This window comes from Erythrolamprus reginae, chromosome 2, assembly GCF_031021105.1.
Source record: "Erythrolamprus reginae isolate rEryReg1 chromosome 2, rEryReg1.hap1, whole genome shotgun sequence".
Lineage (NCBI taxonomy): Eukaryota > Metazoa > Chordata > Lepidosauria > Squamata > Dipsadidae > Erythrolamprus > Erythrolamprus reginae.
The window spans coordinates 281,664,885-281,685,479 of NC_091951.1; the positions used below are offsets into that span (position 1 = coordinate 281,664,885).

The 20,595-nt window shown below is 41.8% G+C and overlaps 1 protein-coding gene across 3 annotated transcripts in view; it reads right to left on the minus strand.

Annotated features, from left to right (window-relative positions):
• Positions 1-20,595, minus strand: part of FANCC (FA complementation group C) — a 67,871-nt gene that overhangs the window by 36,388 nt on the left and 10,888 nt on the right. For all 3 annotated transcript variants that reach the window (XM_070742786.1, XM_070742788.1, XM_070742787.1), the window contains exons 2-5: positions 17,689-17,737; positions 16,747-16,919; positions 8,736-8,820; positions 4,017-4,111 (exon numbers count right to left, since the gene is read on the minus strand). In XM_070742786.1, coding sequence (XP_070598887.1) covers positions 4,017-4,111; positions 8,736-8,820; positions 16,747-16,919; positions 17,689-17,707 — 372 coding nt within the window. In that variant the 5' untranslated portion in view covers positions 17,708-17,737. The remainder of the gene's footprint in view (positions 1-4,016; positions 4,112-8,735; positions 8,821-16,746; positions 16,920-17,688; positions 17,738-20,595) is intronic.

A 20,595-nucleotide genomic window follows, 5' to 3' on the forward strand; every position in this document is an offset into this window, starting at 1 on the left:
GGATGACTTAGGGGGGCATTAAGAGGCAAGGGAGGAGCAGCAGGGGAGTGCTAAGAGACAACATGGGTGGCAGAAGAGTGCTGGAGATGAACCCCTTGCAGGGCACAATTCTGCCTGGGGCTCTGTCGGCCACCAGTCAGCAGGTAAGTGGAAAACCATGTAGAAGGCAAGAAGGCATGTTAGGGCAGTGGGGAAAGGAGGTAGAACCTACTCCCTTCCCTGCAGCACTGCCATGCTTGGTGGCCTTCCAGGTGGCCCCTCATACATGTTTACCTTCAGAAGTTGGCCAGGGGGTGGAAATGCAGATGCTGAGAAGGGCAACAGAAGGGTAAGCAGATGTCTCAGGGCTGCTGCACATGCGCCCACCCTGTTTCTGAAAAGCAGAACCCCCCTTGAAGGGCGATCCAAAGAGAGGAGGAAGAAGCTGCAGGAAAGGCTGCCTTCCATCTGGGTTGGCTCAGTGGCGTTGGAGCTCCAAAGCAGCCCACCGGCTGGAGACCTTCTACATCTTCTGGGCTTCTCAGTAGATTTCAATAACATTGACGCAATGAATATTTATGGCTTGCCTTGAAAATAAGGCCTTGGGCCACTATTTTGCTGTGGGGCAAGTCTTCCCTGTCAGATTGTTTCCAGAAGAGGGTGCTAAGGGACTACTATTAGACACCTGGGCCCCAGTCTTATGTCCCTCAGATTATATCTTGTGTCCTATATTTTTTTAACCTGTATGCAACCATTGTAGTGTCAAAGGTCTGAATTAATTTAATTAATTTAATTTATAATTTATAATATGGAGAGGGGCAGCATATAAATAAATAAATAAATAAATAAGCAAGCATGCCTCCCATTAAAAAAAACTCTCTTGAAATAGTTTATAATAAAGTTTACAATTAAAAGAACACACTATAAAACATCTGCTTAACTTTATTATCTTTACTTTCATACCTTAGCTAATATTTTATAGCTATATTGCTGACTGCTATGTTCCCTCCTCCCTTTAGAATTATTTGTTACTGTGCTCTCAATATCTTTTCCTCTAAGAACTCTCACCCATCTCGAGTCTTTTCCCATTGACTTTTTGCTGACATGGAATACTTTTTATCATTGTTTTAAGTTTATTAAAATGGGCTTTCTTGAAGTTCAATGTATACTATATTTGACTACAGCCAGCCTCAGTTGATTATAATCAAGAATCCCATTATTAATTGGTCTCTCTCCCTTATATCCACATTACTTTTACTTTAAGCATTAAGACTTCCCTATTGATTAAGGTCAATTCTAGGCTACTTGATTCACTTTCTCTCTCCTTAAAAACAATGCAATTGCAATGGGGTGGGGGAAGGGGGGACCACATGCTTACACTTTACTTTCCAAGTGATGTCAGAGTAATTAATATCTCCCAACTATTTCATCACTATTTGAAAAATATGCAATACTGGAAAGCATAACCACATCTTTGTCTTTGTTGAGTCGTACATCAATGTAAAATGAAAGTGAACTTTTTAAAATCCCTCTCATGACACTTGAAGAGAAAAAAATGTAAAAGCCCAAAGCTTACTGTCATAATTACAAACTAATTGCTATTACTAATTGCTATTTAGTGCAGGGGTGTCTCAAAGCCCATGGGTCGGATCAGGCGTGCAGGGTGCTTAGATCTGGCTTATGGAATCACCTGGAGACAGCAAAGGATCGGCCCGAAGTGCCTCTGCAAACAAAAATGGAGCTCGGGAGGGCTGCACACAGCCATCCCAGGCTCCATTTTTTGCCGTGATAGCCTCCTGCAGCCCTCTGTACATTAATTTGCACAAGTTCAACTTCACTTATTTCTAATATTATTCCTAAAAATAAACTACTATTCCATCACAATCACCAGAGTATGTAATTATATTGAGCCTGGCCTCAATACCGGCGAAGATTTTGGAAAAAGTAATCAAGCAATGAATCAACAAACACCTAGAAACAAAGTAATAACCAAAAGCCAAAATGGGTTTGTCAAAAACAGATCATGCCAGACAAATCGTATAGCATTATTTGACAAAATTAGTGGACCATGGGATTGCTGTCGATGTGGTTTACTTGGACTTCAGTAAGGCTTTTTACAAAACAGACCATAACCTACTACTAAATTAAAGTAGGAAAATGTGGGATGGACAGCAACACTACCAGATGGATTCAAAACTGGCTAACCAACCGCACTCAACCTGTAGTGCTCAATGGAACTGGAGGGATGTCTGCAGTGGAGCTGTTTTAGGCCCAGTACTCTACAACATCTTCATCAATGATTTGGACGAGGGGAATAGATGGGGAACTCATCGAATTTGCACATGACACCAAACTGGCAGGAATAGCCAACAGTCCAAAAGATAGGCACAAAATACAGAAGGATCTTCGCAAACTTGAACAGTGGGCGCTCTCTAACAAAATGAAATTCAATGGTGAAAAAAGTAAAGTTCTACATTTAGGCAAGAAAAACAAAATGCACAGGTACAGTATATGTGGTACATTGCTAACAGTAGTAACTGTGAGAGGGATCTTGGAGTCCTAGTAGACAACCATTTAAATATGAGCCAGCAGTGTGCAGCAGCTGTCAAAAAACCCAACGCAGTTTTAGGCTGCATTAACAGAAGGATAGAATCAAGATCACATGAAGCGTTAATACCACTTTATAAGGCCTTGATAAAGCCACACTTGGAATCCTGCATTCAGTTTTGGTCACCACGATGCAAAAAGGATGTTGAGACTCTAGAAAGAGTGCAGAGAAGAGCGACAAAGATGATTAGGGGACTGGAGGCTAAAACATATGAAGTACAGTTGCAGGAACTGGACATGACTAGTTTAATGAAAAGAAGGACCAGGGAAGACATGATAGCAGTGTTCCAATATCTCAGGGGTTGCCACAAAGAAGGAGTCAATGTATTCTCCAAAGCACCTGAGGGTAGAACAAGAAGCAATGGGTGGAAACTAAACAAGGAGAGAAGTAACTTATTTATTTCCTTTATTTTTATTTATTTGTTTTGTCAAGTATGTATTGGTGGTATACAAAGATATAATATTTATAAGCATGATACTAGTAAAAGAGAAACATTAGGACAGGGGATGGAAGGCACTCTGGTTCACTTATGCACGCCCCTTAAGAACTAAGGAGAACTAAGGAGAATTAAAGAACTAAGGAGAAATTTCCTGACAGTTAGAACAATTAATCAGTGGAACAATTTGCCTCCAGAAGTTGTGAATGTTCAAGTTTTTAAGAAGTTGTTGGACAACCATCAACTTCATCATTAGTTTCTGCCTAGGCAGGGGGTTGGACTAGAAGACCTCCAAGGTCCTTTGTTGTTGTTGTTGTTGTTATTAAGCATGTACCTAGTTGTCTAAATAGAAAATGTTTTCTGTTTTGTTTCACGGCGGAATAAATTGATTTTATTTAAAAGGGGAAAAAGTGGCATCAGATTTCACATGAAAGACTGTGCAATGTAAAATTCAAGCAATTGCAGATTAATTTAATTCAGAACTAACTTAAAAAATTATGTTGCACACAAGTGTTTTCTTTAACTGTCTGTGAATAAAATTTGGATACAATTAGTTTATCCCAAGGCTAGAAAGATTAAACAAAAATAAAAGCAAAATTATAGAGCATAAATAAATTGTTTTCAAAACAAACAAGTTCTTCTATCCAGATTGCCTTATTTTTTCCCTAATTGAGAGTTTGCTTTTATAGCACTCTCTTGCTTGCTGATTTGTGGACTTTGTTCTTAACTTAAAGTTGCCAGAATCTAGGCTCCATTCAATTAAGGGCCATTACAATTACTTTAGTTTTAAACACCACTTCTTTTTTAATGTTCAAATGAGAGACAGCAGAGTTTGTATTTTAATTAAAGGAGAATACATTTCAATACAATGTGAATCTAGTATGTCTCTAGAGTGGTTTCCAAAAATGACACAGTGTCTATTTGCTGTAGATGCTGCACCTTTAAATAATTAAGTTAATGTAAAGCAGCTGAGGGGAGGATTCATTTGCTTACTTGTATCCAGCTGTTGGCCTTCAATTCCAGAGGGTTCTGTGGTTCACCACTGTACAGACAACATAAGCAGCATATCAGATTCTTCTGGCATTCATCTGTGGATACCAATCCAAATAAGGATGGTTTTTTAAAAAAAAATTCAAAGCAGGACAAGCAGAATCTTTTGCTCATGTTAATAAACAAAAACAAAAAACCAAGGACATAGTAAATCTTTGATATTTTTCTTCTATTCCATTCTTTCTGAGTAATTTCATTCATCACATATAGACTGTTTCATTCTTCCTTCTCTTAATACAAAACATATTTTAACATATTTGGAGATGGGCTTGGTTGTCTTGCTGATTCAATGTGAAACTAGTTAATTGTGACAAACTTAAATCCTATCAGTTTCAATCTAACTAACTTGATCTGAATCAAGCCACCTTATTTTTTTGCAACTTTTTATAGATAAAACTATACTTATATTGTATTTAGAACAAAAGTTTTATAATATTAAATTCAAATTTTTTGCCTTGCTTTATTTTTCTAACATAAAAACTAACTCTGAATATCTTTTTCCTCACCACTACTGACTGTTTTGTCACTCTCCCTATAGAGTGAAATTAACAGAATAAATTTACTCCATTTTCTCTGCTCCTGATAGCAATGAAAGGAAAGCCAATATGATAAAAGTACTCAAAGGCTGGTGTACTGAAACTTTTCATTAACAATTGCTGTTAACAGAATTCCTCTCAAATAATCCAAATCAAAGCATTCAAAACAAGAACAGTATGTTAGAAATCTGTGAATTAATAACCATTTAAAAATAAATATTTTTTATTCATTTGTAAAGTTTAAAAACATAAAGTAATAACAAGCAAATGAAACATTGTACAATACAAACAAAAAACCAAACAAAACATACATACACATATTTATACCTCTAGGGTTATTTTACGGTACATATTTTATGCTCATTTGCTATTTTTACCTATTTCTGCTATCATTATAATTATACATTTCTAAGGATTTTAATTGTAACACCATCACTTTATATATTTCTAAATATTGATATAATAAAGTACAATTATTTGTCCAACATGACAAAAGTATTCTGTTAACAAAGAATCTCTCTCAAATAGCATTCAAATCCAAGCATTCAAAATTTGCTACACTATAAAAGAACTATAAAACTATAGGTTAAAAATCTATTAATTTTAAATGTATTAATAACCATTTAAATCCTTAGCAATATTGCAGTATTAGATACTACTTGCTTACAATGGTATCATATGTGAAAGGATTTTGTTATAGCCAGTGTAAACAGTAGGACCACTATTCTTAGCAACCCTACTTGTTTACATCATTATTATATTACCAACTACAGAAGATGACCTACAAATTACAGTCCTCAATTTGTATAATTTGTTCAGTGATTACCGGTATTTAAAATTATGGTGGTCCTGAAAGAATCATACCGGTCCTCGAAATTATAGCCATTGCAGCCCTCTTGTAATCACATGATCAAAATATGGGTGCTTGGCAGCCTACCCACGACTGCAGGGGTGCTTCATCTCTCCCACCTATTTCCCTTCTGGCTCCCTGCACGTCATAGTCTCTGCTGCCCTGCACTTTGTGTACCCAACTGACCTTTACCATCTTCTTGCTCCCACTGCAGACCAAGCCTGTCCAGCCTAGTTCTCCACCAAGGCCGCCTTATACAGCCTCGCCAAGGACTTAGTCAGGCCAACATTGTTTAGTTACGCTAAACAATCCCAATTGCCATCATAACTCAAGGAATACTAGTATATAAATCCATAAAATATAGTGTTCCTTCTCTTATAAAACTTTGGATTCTATGAACATTCCTTAACAGTTGTTTTAAAACTCCATGAAAGAATTTTGTCTTCAAGGCCCTTTAATAAATTGTCTGGGGTGGTGAATGATGCATTTGAATCTATGAGAATGAGAGCATTTTCATAATATAGCATCTATTTATTTATTTAGTCAAGTATGTATTTGTAATATACATAGATGTAACATTGTTTATATACTTAAGATGGGTACTATAAGAGGGAACAATTGGACAGGGGGTGCACCTATGCATGGCCCTTACTGACCTCTTAGGAATCAGGCGAGGTCAACAGTGGACAGTCTAAACGTAAAGTTTTGGAGGTTTGGTGATGAAATCACAGTCAGGTAGTGAGTTCCAGGCATTAACCACTCAGTTGCTAAAATCATATTTTCTACACTCAGGTTTGGGGCGGTTCACTTTGAGTTTGTCTGTTGTGTGCTCCTGTATTGTTGTGGTTGAAGCTGAAATATTCTTTGACAGATAGGACATTGTAGCAGATAATTTTATGAGCTATGTTTAGATCATGTCAAAGGTGACGTAGTTCTAAGCCCAGGATTTCAAGTCTAGTTGTGTAAGTTATTTTGTTGCGAGTGGAGGGCTCTTCTAGTAAAGTATCTCTGACACTTTCTAATGTATTTATGTCTGAAATACGGCGTGGGTCCGGATAGATGAGCTGTATTCAAGGATTGGTCTGGCAAATGTTTTGTATGCTCTGATTAGTAGTGTAATGTTACTGAAAAAGAAACTATGTAAGATTAGATTAACTTTTGAAGCCTTTTTGGTGATGTTGTTGCAGTTGGCTTTAGCACTTAGGTGATTTGATATGAGTATTCCAAGATCTTTGACAGAGTGTGGGTCATCTGCAAGGTCTTATTTATTCAGCTTGTATTTGGCGTTCTGATTCTTTTTGCAAGTGTGCAGGACAGAACATTTGCTGGTGAGATTTGGAGCTGCCAGATGTTTGACCATTCTGACACAGTTAAGGTCTTTTTGGAGGGTAGCAGTGTTGTCGATGGTGTTGAAGAGTCTTACATATTGGCGAAGAGAACGCAGTCCCTTGTAATGTGATCGCAAAGGTCATTTATATACAGTATAAAGAGTGTTGGTCCTAGTACCCTGCCTTGGCATATACCGCTATTAACAGGAATGGGATTAGACAGGATGCTTGCTATTTTGACCACTTGTTGCCTGTTTGACAGGAACGCAGTTAACCAGTCATGTAGGAGTCCAGAGATGCCATAGGATTTTAGTTTAAAAAGTAGTTTATCATGAACCACTGAGTCGAAGGCTTTACAGAAGTCTATATAAATTGCATCTATTGTTTTGCCCTGGTCAAGTTTTGAACTCCATGTTTTTGCAATGTAGTCATTTCAATTTCAGGATAATTTTTCCTGAAACTGAATTGCTTGTTTGAAAGTAGGTTGTTAGTTTCTAGGTGGAGGGTAATGGATTGGTTTATGATTGATTACATGAATTTGCATGTGATGCAGCATAGAGAGATTGGTCTGTTTTCTACTAGACTGGGATCTCCCTTTTTGAAGATGGGGGATGACCATGACTAGTGATCATAGGTTTGGTAGGGAATTGGTCCTTTAGGATTTTTCAAAGATTATGCTTAGTGGTTCAGCTATGGCTATGGAGAACTTTTTTAGGAAGTATGCACATAGTCCATCAGGTCCGATTGACAGAGAATGTTTTAGGCCTTCAGTGAAATCTATTTGTGTTAAATCATTGTGAATATTTGTGGTACGTTTAGGGAATTTTGGGCGTGAGCCATTGCTGTTTACAAAGACTGAGCCAAAGAATGTGTTGGAGAGGTTAGCTTTAACTGTTTCATTGTAGCATTCTTTATTGTTGGATCCTTTTAGTGATGGGAGGGGTCTCGAATCCTTGAGTTTGTTATTTATGAAGTTGTAGAAGGTGCAGTTGGATTTTGTGTGCAGACGTTTTTCCTCTTGTTTGCTGTGATACTTGGAGCATTCCGTCTTTATTTGGTGGCATATATTTTTGTAGTGGTTTTTGAAGTTAGCTACATAGCCTGCTTTGTTTTTATACCAGAGGGAATTCTTTTTGGATTGTAGCTTCCTTATTGATATGGGTAGCTTGTAGTGTAACACAGCTTTTGTGTAGTTTGTAGTGTAATGTAGCATTTACTGAGAAGCAGCATGTTCTGGATTTTCTGTTCTCATCTGGAAGTGATGCTCTAAACTAATATGGCTGAATATACCAGGTAAGTCACTTCTACCTAGAATAAGCAATTCTTGGGGCACATAAGTGCCAAGACAAAAAGGACTTTACACGTTACAACCAGTATTTTGAGTAAAACCTGGAAACATACTGGTAACTGGTGCAAAAGTCTCACTGATAAATTGTTGCATTTTGTATTTACAAGGGAGTCTACAAAAGTTATTATGTACAGAGCGCGCTGCTATAGTCAATTTGAAAAATGATAAAGCCAAGGCAATTTCCAGGAAAGATTGCCTGTGGTATTTCTGCCAAAGAATGAATTGGATGGAATAGAATGATTCTGCAAGAAATGCTCCTCCTACAAATACACTGAACCCTGCAGTTCCAGAGGTATGCCCCAGCCTTTCCAGACAGTAAGAATTACTGCATGGGGAACCCACAAAAATGGTAAAACCCAAGAGACCTGAAGATTCTGAAATGAACTCTCAAAATGTTATTTTGAGGATTAAGTTCTGTCTTGAAGATTTTCTGCCATATTTATTTTGGAATTCTGGAGATGAATCTGCAGATGCTTACTGGAAACGTTGGCTCTATAATGCTAATCTCTATCTTTAATATTATTGAATTCACTATTTTCTCTTTTTTCTTACCACTGTCTGATGCTTACATTGAAATTATAACATGTTATAAACACTCACCGTAACCAATGACAAAAGGATTCCAACAAAGTCTTCCTAATAACTGACCAATTAATGGAAATTTTTGGACTGCAGTTGTCGAGTTCTGAAATTAAAGAGAATGCTTAGTCTTGAAATTAATGAGTGCCAAAATATGTTGGCTATCCAAAATGGTAGGAAATGGGAAAATAGGCGTTGATTGCTTACCTGAACGCCTCTTCTCGTACGGTGAGCGGGTACAGCAGTCACATGGGTTGCTCATGTCCAATCCGGTGGAACTGAGCCTAGTATTAAAAAAGCTTGCCGGATCCGCCCCTTCCCCAGAATTCGCGAATCCATAGACTAGGCTCAGTTGTGAAGCTCTGTAGTGTTCAACTCTCATTGTTAGACGAAGAAAGGTATAGAAAGGTAAAGAAGACACATACAAGGGCGGGAAGTGACTGCTGTACCCGCTCACCGTACGAGAAGAGGCGTTCAGGTAAGCAATCAACGCCTATTCTCCGTACTGAAGGAGCGGGTCCAGCAGTCACATGGGACATACCCAATAGATGGTCCCTAGGGTGGGATTAGCTTGCTATCGTGAGAGATAACGGATTGGAGTACCCTTCTGCCGAAGGCAGCGTCCGCTGAAGCATAAGAATCAATTTTGTAGTGCCTGATGAAGGAATTTGGCGAGGCCCAAGTGGCTGCTTTGCAGACCTCCTCCAACGGGGCTTGAGTCGCCCAAGCGGCCGAGGTGGCTGCGCTCCTGGTGGAATGCGCAGTGATGTTCCTTGGAACTGAGAGGGAGGCCGACTCATAGGCCTTAGATATAGTCCCTCTGATCCAACGGCCTATTACTGTTGAAGACACTTTGGCCCCCATGACTCTGGGATGATAGGCTACAAAAAGTGCTTCTGACCTCCGAAAGGGTCCTGTGCGTTGGATATATATTCTCAGCGCTCTGGTGAGATCCAGGGTGTGCCATCTAATTGCCAAGGGATGGTCTCGTTGGAGGCAGAAGGAAGGTAGGACAATATCCTGAGATCTGTGGAACATGGAACTGACCTTGGGTAAGAAGGTGGGGTCCAGTCGCAAGACTACCTTGTCCTGATGGAATTGGCAAAGGTCCTGCCTGATTGAGAGGGCAGCCAGCTCCGAAATGCGTCGGGCAGAGGTAATAGCCACCAGGAAAGCTACCTTAAAGGATAGGTACCTGAGGGACGCCGATTTTAGGGGTTCGTATGGTGCCTGCGTGAGGGAATGGAGAACCCGTGGCAAATCCCAGGATGGATACCTGTGGACCTTGGAAGGTCTGAGGTTGGCTATGCCCTTGAGGAATTCCTGAACTTCAGGGAGGGATCGGAGAGGCTGTCTGCGGGGACCCCCTAGGACAGATGAAATGGCTGCCAGATGACGCCGGAGGGTGCTGGTGGACAGTCCTTTATGGAAGCCTTGCATAAGGAAGGAAATGATTCTGTGAATGGGGATGCACAGAGGGGAGAGACCTTCCTGTAGACACCACTGGTGAAACTTGGACCACGTGTGGTCGTAGATTCGATTGGTTGAGCCCCTTCTGGCCTTTAAAATGACCTCCACTGAATCGGGGTCATGCCCACGCAGTTCTAAATCTCTCCTGATAACAGCCAAGCGGTGAGGTGGAACCACTCCGGGTCTGGATGGAAAGAGGCCCCCTGCCGCAGCATATCCCCCGAAACGGGGAGTCGCCAAGGGTCCTGGACGGACAGCTGTTGGAGATCCGCGAACCAGGGCCGGCGGGGCCAATGAGGGGCGATTAAGATTACTCGGGCCCTCTCGGTGAGGACCTTGTGAATCACGTCCGGGAGGATTGGAATTGGAGGAAATGCGTAGAGTAGGCCTGGAGGCCATGGACTCCGGAGGGCATTGATTGCTTCCGCTCCCGGGGATGGAAATCTGGAATAGAAGCGAGGGAGTTGGGCGTTCGCATTGGTCGCGAAGAGATCCAGAACTGGTAGGCCGAATCTGAGGGTGATTTGATGGAACAGGTCTTGATGGAGGTTCCACTCTCCTGGGTCTATCGTTGCTCGGGATAGCCAATCCGCCTGGACGTTGAGGCTCCCCGAGATGTGATCGGCTAGGAGCGACTGGAGATGTTTTTCCGCCCAAAGGCCCAACTTGAGGGCCTCCCTCATGAGAGCCTTGGATCTCGTGCCTCCCTGTCTGCAGATATGGCTTTTTGTGGCAATGTTGTCGGTGAGAATGAGAACGTGCCGGTTGGGAATGCGAGGAGAGAAATGCTTCAGAGCCAGGGAAACGGCTCTTAACTCTAGCCAATTGATTGGCTTGGAAGCTTCCTCCGGGGACCACGTGCCCTGGGCTATCATCCCCTGGGCGTGGGCGCCCCATCCCGATAGACTGGCATCTGTGGTGATGACAAATTGATCCGGGCACCTGAACGGGGATCCTTTGTCCATGGCCGGAGACTTCCACCACTTGAAGGATCTGCGAACACTCAGTGGGATGACAATGCGTCGATTTGAGTTGCTGTGCCCCGATCTCTGAAAAGGCAACAGAAGCCACTGGAGTTCCCTAGCATGAAGGCGAGCCCAGGGAATGATGCCTATGCATGACACCATCTTCCCCAAAAGAGAAGATAGAGTAACTATGGATACTGAAGGATTAGATAAAATGTTAGAAATTAACTCCACTATACTGAGTTTTCTCTCGGGAGAGAGAAAAACCTGGGAAGATTTTGAATCAATAATGGATCCCAGGTGCGGAATGGAAGTGGAAGGTTGGAGGTGGCTTTTTTCAAAGTTGATGGAAAACCCATGGTCCTGAAGGACTGACATGGTGACAGAAAGGTCTGATTTCACTCTCTCTAGGGAGTTCCCATGAATTAAAATATCATCAAGATAACATAAAATGTGGATGGGAGACGCCCGGATATAGGCCGCCAGGGACCCCAAGAGCTTTGTAAAGACCCGAGGGGCCGAGGAAAGGCCAAATGGCATCGCCCTATACTGGAAATGCCTGCCTTGAAAGGAAAAACGTAAAAATTTTCTGTGGCATTTGGCTATAGGAATGTGAAGGTAGGCCTCAGTGAGGTCTAAGGAGACCATGAAATCTCCCGAGTGAATGGCGGCCAAAATAGAAGACAAGGAGTGCATCTTAAACTTCCTATATTTGATGAATAGGTTTAGTTTCTTTAAATCCAAAATGGCTCTCCAACCTCCGGAGGACTTTGGAACCATAAATAGAATGGAGTAAAAACCTAGGCCCTTCTGACCGGAAGGGACCGGTTGAATGGCTCTAATGGACAATAGATGAGAAATGGCCTCCTCCATACGGTTACAATCTGAGGATGACCTGGGAGAAGGGCAGGAAATAAAACGTTTAGGGGGAGGAGAAATAAATTCTAAAAGAAGACCTGTTTGAACAGTGTCAATGACCCAAGGGTCCTTGGAGGTGAGACGCCAATTTGAAGCGAAATGAGCTAGGCGACCCCCTATGGGAATGGAGGAAAGATTACCATCTAGGTTTTTTTTGAAGCCCTGTTAGAGGAAGCTCCCCTTTGGAAACGAAAACCTCTACCCCTGGAGTTCCTACCTTGGGAACGAAAGCGGGGGGAATACTGACCTGGAGATCTCTGATAGGAAGCCGCTTGATCTTGCTGGCGCCCTGGGCGACGAAAGGACTGCGTTTTGGTAACCTTTTTCGTGGTTGGGCCCAAAACCTTCTTCTTATCCGTGGTCTCCGTGAGGAGTGGATCCAGAAGGTCACCGAAGAGAAGGTCGCGCTTTAAGGGGCCCTGGGATAACTGCCACTTTTGGCGAACTCCCGCTTGCCAAGGGCGAATCCATAGGAGTCTTCTTGCCGTTGTAGAAGCTGCAATAGACTTAGCAGAAAATCTAGTAGATTGCAAGGTGGCATCAGCCACGTACTGGGCAGCTGCAAAGACCTTGTTGAAGTCTTGTTGACCTCTCAAGTCATCGGGAGGAATGTGCTGTTGAAGTTGGCGAAGCCACAGCAGCATGGCTCTGGAGAAGAAGGAGGCCGCTGCAGAACTTTTAATGGCCCAGGAATCAGCGGAGAATCCTCTTTTGAGCATTTGCTCGATGCGCTTGTCCTCTGGACGGAGGACTTCCTCCGCCTCGCCTGGCACAGCCGCTGCCGAGTGAAGAATCTTGACAGGTTCATCTGGTTTGGGGAAAGATAGAAGCTCTTCATAGGAAGAGGAGAGTTTATACAACTTTCTGTCCTTGGTGGAGGGATTAAGGCCAGAGGCTGGAAAATCCCACTGTTTGAGTAAGGCATCTTTAAACAATTTAGGGATAGGAATTACCTCGTTATCCTCCTGTTCCTCTGTGAAGTAAGGTAAATTCTCCTCCGGGGGATCAGTGGAAGTGGAGGCTTGTTTCTCCTGGGCTGCTAATCCCGTAGAAATTCTAGCTTTGAGGAGGAGAGATTTGAATAGTTGAGAAGGAAAAATAGTAATTGGAGGAGGGACCTTTATTTGGGATTCCTCATCCTCTGATAGGCCCTGAAAAGGGTCTTCATCCTCCTCTACATCCTCATATTCATCCTGGGAGGATTCTGAATCATCCTGAATAGGAGCTCTGACCGCTGGGGAAGAACCCAAGGGGCGGGAGGAACGAGAAGGAGGAAGAGGTAAAGGGAGCTCATTGATGGAGGAGAGTTTGGCATCAATGGCTTTGGACAACACAGCAAACATAGATTGGAACTCAGGAGGTAAACTGGAAATATCAGCAGAAATGGCAGAAGAATCCCTAAAGGCCTGGGAGGATCCTGGCTGGGGGGAATCTTCAATAATATCTGGTTCCTCTGGACCTATGCCCCATAGGTTAGGTTGGGGTCTGTCTAGGTTTGGCTCATCCAGAGATAACACAGGGACCCCAGAAGGAGGCAGACTAGAGGCCTCTGGTGGGTCTTGACTACTGATTACTTGGGCCTGCACTTTCAAACGTTTTGCTGATTTGTCATGAATTTTTTGTAGGGCTAGGTCCCTTCTCTTCTCGGCCCTGGTGACCTTGGTCGAGGGGCGGGCCCCTGGAGAAGAGGAGGAAGAGGCCTGTGGGATACTAGTAATCTCATCGCCTGTAGGCCTGGCCTCTCTGGGACCTTTAGTTGTGCCTCTCTTGGGAAAAGTAGCCATAGTCTGACAATTAACAGAAGACAAGGCTGAGCCAATAACTAAATTATAAGGAGAAGATTTCAAGGACTTCCCAAGAGGAATGGATCCTGCTTCGAGGCCTCGAAGCTGCTGAAACGTGAGGACAATCTGGGCAAACCCAGAGTTCGTGCCCCCAAATCCAGCGGGGCCAGCCTCCCTAAACTTTGCAATTAAGTTAAACCAAGGCACTCTGGTTGGAGGCTTAGCCGGTGGAGAATTTAGCCTGGGACCCCCAAGGCCCGCTCCCGGATCCACGCGGTGGACTGAGGCCTACGCGGCTGGCAAAAGGCCAACACGAGAGGCCTAAATTTTTTAAAAAAGGGCGCGAAGGCCTTCGCGCCGAAAAAATCGCTCCGTAGAATTTCTTAAGGGAAAAGCGATCGACTAAGTCCAGGAGACTAGAAGGCGTCTCACTCCGCAGGAGGTATTTTATAAGCCCTTATATACAATAAATAAACAATAATTCAATAATCAATACTTGCACCAGAACCTCCAGGCCAAGGGATTAGAAGAATCCACAAGCGGCCGCAGGAATCGTAACCGGCAAAACCGCCGGGGGAAAACGAAACCGCAACTTCTCCCAAGGAAAAAAAGCCGAGCCGCTTTTTTTCTTTTTTCCTTTTAAACGGCTGGCGCAATTAGTGCAAGTAATTAAATAAAGACAATAAATCTTACTACTTTTTTTGAAGGAAAGATCGAAGGGAAGGTGTTAGAATGTTGAACGAGCTATCACAATACAACCGCAGGATATGCGAACTGAGCGAATTCTGGGGAAGGGGCGGATCCGGCAAGCTTTTTTAATACTAGGCTCAGTTCCACCGGATTGGACATGAGCAACCCATGTGACTGCTGGACCCGCTCCTTCAGTACGGAGAATGGAAATTAAAGCCAGAACATCCTCAGAACAAGTGCTGCCTAAATGTAAGGATAGTCCTCAAGATACAACAGTAATGGAGCATGGGTGGGGTCCATTTACTTCGCCATCGATTCGCATTGCTACGTTTTGTGCATACACACTTGCTCCACTCACCCGCGCCCACACACATTCCCCCTTGTGCAATCTGGCTTCCGCGCATGCTGATTAGCTGTGCTTTGGGCAAAGGAATAAAGTCAGTATAATCCCCAGGGCTGATGGGAGGGCCCTTTTACAATCAGCAGAACAGGAAAAACCTTCAAACAGTAGAAAATTTGCACAAAAATCCAAAAAAAGAGAGAAGATTGCGGCACCCACAGACTGGCACCAGATGATGCAGTTCAGTGACGTCACCAGAGGTCACTACCGGTTTGGATGATCCCGTCCAAACTGGGAGAAACCCACCCCTGTAATGGAGTCTATTCATTATAGTCCCATGTCACAATGGCGATTAACTGAAGCATCTCATTTAGCAATCTCCCTATCCCTGTTCTCCTCAATACATTGTTAAACAAATATGCAGATTATTAGGTGGAACACACGGTGGTGGTGGGACCATCCCTTTGGAAGCCTAGTACAAGTTTGCCTACCCCAGTCCTCCCCTACTCACCCTGGTTCCTGCCCCTTTGGGTCGCCACAGGCCTTTTCCCACTCCAATTGGGTATTTCCAAGCCTTAGGTCTGATTCCCAAACCACCATACCAAATAACCTGCTCACTTACACCTAGAGCTGTGCACAAGCAATCAGAACTGTTCCTGGTACTGCCTAACACAATCACTGTACCACTAATCTGCTCAATTGTTCTTACAGAGATACAACTGAAAAATATAAATAAAGGCAGCAAAAAGAAATTAAAGTTGTAAATTGAGGTTTAAAATATTTTAACATCTTTCCACTCAATTCAACTTTTTGTGGATCAACACAATGCTTTTATACAAAAAATTCTAATTTATTATTTATTATTTACTTAGTAAAATTAATCAAATGGAAAGAAGCCTTGCTATAAAAGTAAAATATGGTGCAGTTAATATACATTTTTAATACAATCGAGCATTTTCATTTTCTCTTTTTTGTAGCTTTAATGACTAATATTAAAATAGATTTTAAAATGATAGTAAACCAAATATACAAGTAACAACGATAATAATCACTTCTCACTACAATAAATTATTCCGATTTGATCTACATTTAGAATAATCCCCAGACATTGTGAAGTCATATACAAAAGGTCCATCTGAAGCCAAGTTTCATAAGTAATTCAGTAGAGTTAGAAAATTTCAACTGAAAAATTATGTCCTCAGAAATATAGGTAATCTGCCACTTATTATTTTATCAAAAATGCTTTCCTGACTATTTATACTAATTTTATAGGCTAACTGCTATGAACAAAATATATTTTAGTGTGTACAACATATAACACCCTAATTATTTATTTGTCTCCTACAAATTTTTATGATCTAATAACAGAGAAGCAAAATAACAGAAGCAAACTATATATTTTCCTGTGATCACACAATGGAGAGCTGAAAACATTTTGCAAGCAATAACAATAAAGTTAATAGGCCATCAAACTCCATGGTTTAAAAGATCACTTATAATTTTAAAATTATAAGTTAAGGATATGTACTTAATGAAATATATGGCATGAGAATGAGAGCTAAATATTTGTTTACTTTAAAGTATTTTAAAAAGCTTCCTGCATTGAATAGGAAACCTCATGTGAGAATATAACTAATCAAAAAGAAACGGTTCATTTCCTAATAAATCAGGAGCAGAGGAAAAGCATTCCTATTTGCATTACCTATGGCTGTTTCCCCAATTTCCTTCTATGATCCAGCAATACATTAGGTCTGTGCTACGAGGCTCTCTGCTACTGTTTGCTTTTTATCTTGTCAAAATGTGTGGTGCAGAATGTTTCTGTAACAGTCTTCAAAACAGTCCATTCTTTCAGTTAATTCACTTACCATATGTTTCAAAGCTCCATAAATCTGCAGGAGAAATTCCTGTAATTCAGGCAAGTGAAGGCAGACATCTTGCTGAGATTCTAAAGTGGTGATCTGATCCCACTCAAGAGTCTTGTTCAGCCAAAACTCAATGCTTGAGTTAGAAACTCCACTATCTTCAACCATCCTGTCATCTTAAGGGGAGGGACAAATTTTTAAAAAAGCCTTTCTCTTAGTAACTATTAATCAATTTATTACATAACAAGATACTGAATTAAACATTTATGCAGTTTTATGAGATGCATTACCAAAGTAGCGCCTAAAATGGAATGCCTTTGGCTATCATAAATAAGAAGTGGGGAATATACCACTTTACTGGCACTTGTACTTTTGTTTTTGTTTACTAAATAATATTTTGAAACAAGGACAGAAAAGCAGAATAGGTATCAATGATAACGGAAACATGAGCTGGCATGCAAAACCCATAACGAGCAAGAAACAAATGCAGTCACAATTCAACTTTTAAACCAAGGACATCCTTGACCTACAATACTTCATCCAGAAAGAGAAACACTATTAATTCTCAGCATTCACATATCCAAAAGCTTTTAAAATAAAATAAATCATAAATATCCATGTAATATGCATATTCAAATATTCTGTATAACCATGTCAGCATCAGAATTTGACCATAGACCAAATACAATTCTTGTAGAGAAGGGGTAACTCACTCTTTCCTTCCTTCTCTACGTCCCTCCCTTCCCACTCCCTGCAATAAAATACAGTCCAAGATCCCACCCTACTTTTTAACCAATTCAGCTGGACATTTTACACAAAGGTGGTGTAATAATTCCAAGTATTATCATTTGACGCATGCTGGTTATCTTATAAATACAATCCCAGTTCATTACAGTACATAGTGTGTTTAAAGATTAGCAAGACAGTAGAACTTTTCATAAATACCTTTCATAGCTTCTTCCATCCTTTTTTCTCCTATGTCCCACTGGTATAACTAATGAAGACAAAGTAGTTTATCAACATATTGTATACGCATCTTTAACACAATTTTTCAGACCTTAGATCCCCAGATGTTAAAATATACATTCAGTAAATAATGTTACTAGTCTTGCATAGATCAAGATAATATAAGAGGACCCCTACAAAGATCATTTCTTAACAGATTAGTGGACAAATATAATTGCGAGCTGCATGGTTTCAGAGAAAGCTAGGGATTGTGCCTACTGCATGATAGTAAAAGTCTTTAAAGGCTTTTACAGTTAATGAAATATTGGTATTACAGACACATGAAAATTAATGAGCAAATCCCCTTTTCTATTTCATTTGAATTATTTAATATACCTGAATTATTTAATATTCCCAACAAGCCAAGAAAAACAGTGATTTCAACCTATGCATGCCACTCAAACATCAGTCTATCCCTTCCCAAGAGGCTAGCAAAGAAATGCAACTAAGGAAGGAAATGAGAACATATTTGGTAGGATATGTTAGGCAGAACACTTTAAAACTGAAATGGCATCAATATGCATTTAACTTTGGTGGCATTGAAGAATGGAAGGCATCTGGGCTACTAAGGAGCTTTAAGACTAGTTTCTCTCTCTCTCTCTCTCTCTCACACACACACACACACACACACACACACAACTCCAATGCACAAAAATAACTCAAATGCTTTGAGTTAACAGAGATAATGAAACATTTTAGAAGGTCATCTGTTATTTTAAAGAACTAGGAATTAAGAAGTAAAAACTCCCAACTGTATAAAAAGAGTCTGCCCTCATGCCATGTAGCACCTTGGGACCCAACTTTAACTAAAATCTTGCATATTTTACATAAAGCTAATCAGGACAATCTACTCCCCCAATGAAAGCATTTCGAGGAAGTAAGAAGACTAAAGAGGATTCTTGAAGAGGATTCTTTTAAAAGGAAGTGAGTTGACAAAGATTCTTCTGACTTAGTACTCAGAGATGTTCAAGGTGAAACAACAGGATTCTGTTCATTCTATAAAAGCAGCTGAAAAATGACCCATGGTACAGTATAAGGCTGCTTGACATACAGTGGAACCTCGACATACGAGCAGCTCTACTTACGAGCTACTCGAGATAAGAGCTGGGAGGGGAGAGACATTTCTGTTCGTCTCCCGAGCTCAAATCCGGGATACGAGCTGAGAAGAGCCGGGCTGGTTTGCTTTCCTTCCTTCCGGCGCTGATGCAGAGCAAAGCGTCAGGCCCCCCTGGCGCTTTCGGCGGCTTCCGATGCAACGCTGGGCTCTTTTGCCGCCAAAAGCGTCAGGGGGGCGTGACACTTTGCTCTGCATCAGCGTGGGAAGGAAAGCAAACCAGCCCGGCTCTTCTCAGCTCGTATCCCGGCACTTGGTGAGTGGAGAGGCGGTCGCCTCCCCTGCCGCCCCACTCTGCGGGTCCTTGGCTTCTGCTGGGGGTGGGGGGATCTGAACGCTTTCCTGAAAGGGACGGAGAAAGCCCTCTCTCGCAGCGAAAGCGCTCCCAGCCAGGGGGCTGCGAGAGAGGGCTTTCTCCGTCCCTTTCGTGAAAGTGCGCCGCGCCCCTCTCACAGCTCGGAACTGACAGGGCGCTGCTCTCTCTCTCTCTCTCCCGTGAGGCGGGGGGAAAAAAAAGCAAAAAACCCCTTCTTGGGGGCTGCGAGAGGGGCGCGGCACGCTTTCCTGAAAGGGATGGAGAAAGCCCTCTCTCGCAGCCCCCTGGCTGGGAGCGCTTTCGCTGCGAGAGAGGGCTTTCTCCGTCCCTTTCAGGAACTTCCCCGCTTTAGGAGTCAGCGGAGAAGCCGCGCGCCTGTTTTAAAAGATCGGAGCCGGCCTAGGGGGGCTTTCCAGCAACCCCCGAGCCCGGGTTGGGGGCTCGGGGGTTGCTGGAAAGCCCCCCCAGGCCGGCTCCGATCTTTTAAAACAGGCGCGCCGCTTCTCCGCTGACTCCTGGCGAACTTCCCCGGGCTTGCACGCATTAATCGCTTTTCCATTGTTTCCTATGGGAAACAATGTTTCGACATACGAGCTTTTCGACGTACGAGCCTCCTTCCGGAACCAATTAATTTCGTAAGTCGGGGTTCTACTGTATTAGTTCTTAATAGAGTTGTTTTGTATATGGATGTGAATGGCCATGTAATCTATGCCTTTGAAGTGAAAAATTACTCCTATCTTATTTTTGGTTTTCTCAATTAATATTTATGCTGCTATAGATATGGATATCCTCTTCCTCCAATTTTATACAGCCCATTACTGACTGGGGTGTTCTTGATAACTGCCATTCTGCTAAAGTTACTTTAGACTTTCTGAGAGAGAACAAAGTAGAGCCTTGCTCCTCCTACCTCAGAACCTCCCAGGCAAACTCTTGTTGTACTCTAGTTTTAGAAGCAGGAAACCCTGCAGAGTTTAGGCATGGGGCATTTGTTACATCCTTCAGACTCAGTAAGCAGCATTTCTAACATGGAACGGATTAACTTTATTATATTGAACAAACTCTCTGGATTAGTGTCTGAATTGCAACACTTTAGTCAGTAACTTATGTTAATGGTTTTAAAAGCAATATAGCAGTGAGCATCAATTATGGTCCATACATTTAGAAATATTAGAACTGGGCTGAGAAAATCTAGAGAACTAATAGATATCAAAAAGATAGATTTTTTTAATCTGGATTTTTGCAGCCCTAATCTATGAACATTCATTATAAAACCAAGTGACAGCAGAAACATTTAACCAATACACTAAACAGATAATTTCAGAATGTATTCTCTGAGCAAATTATCTTTAGTTGAACTCAACACCTGGACTATTTGGACATATCCATATGGCAACAGCAACATAATTTTTTTGCCACT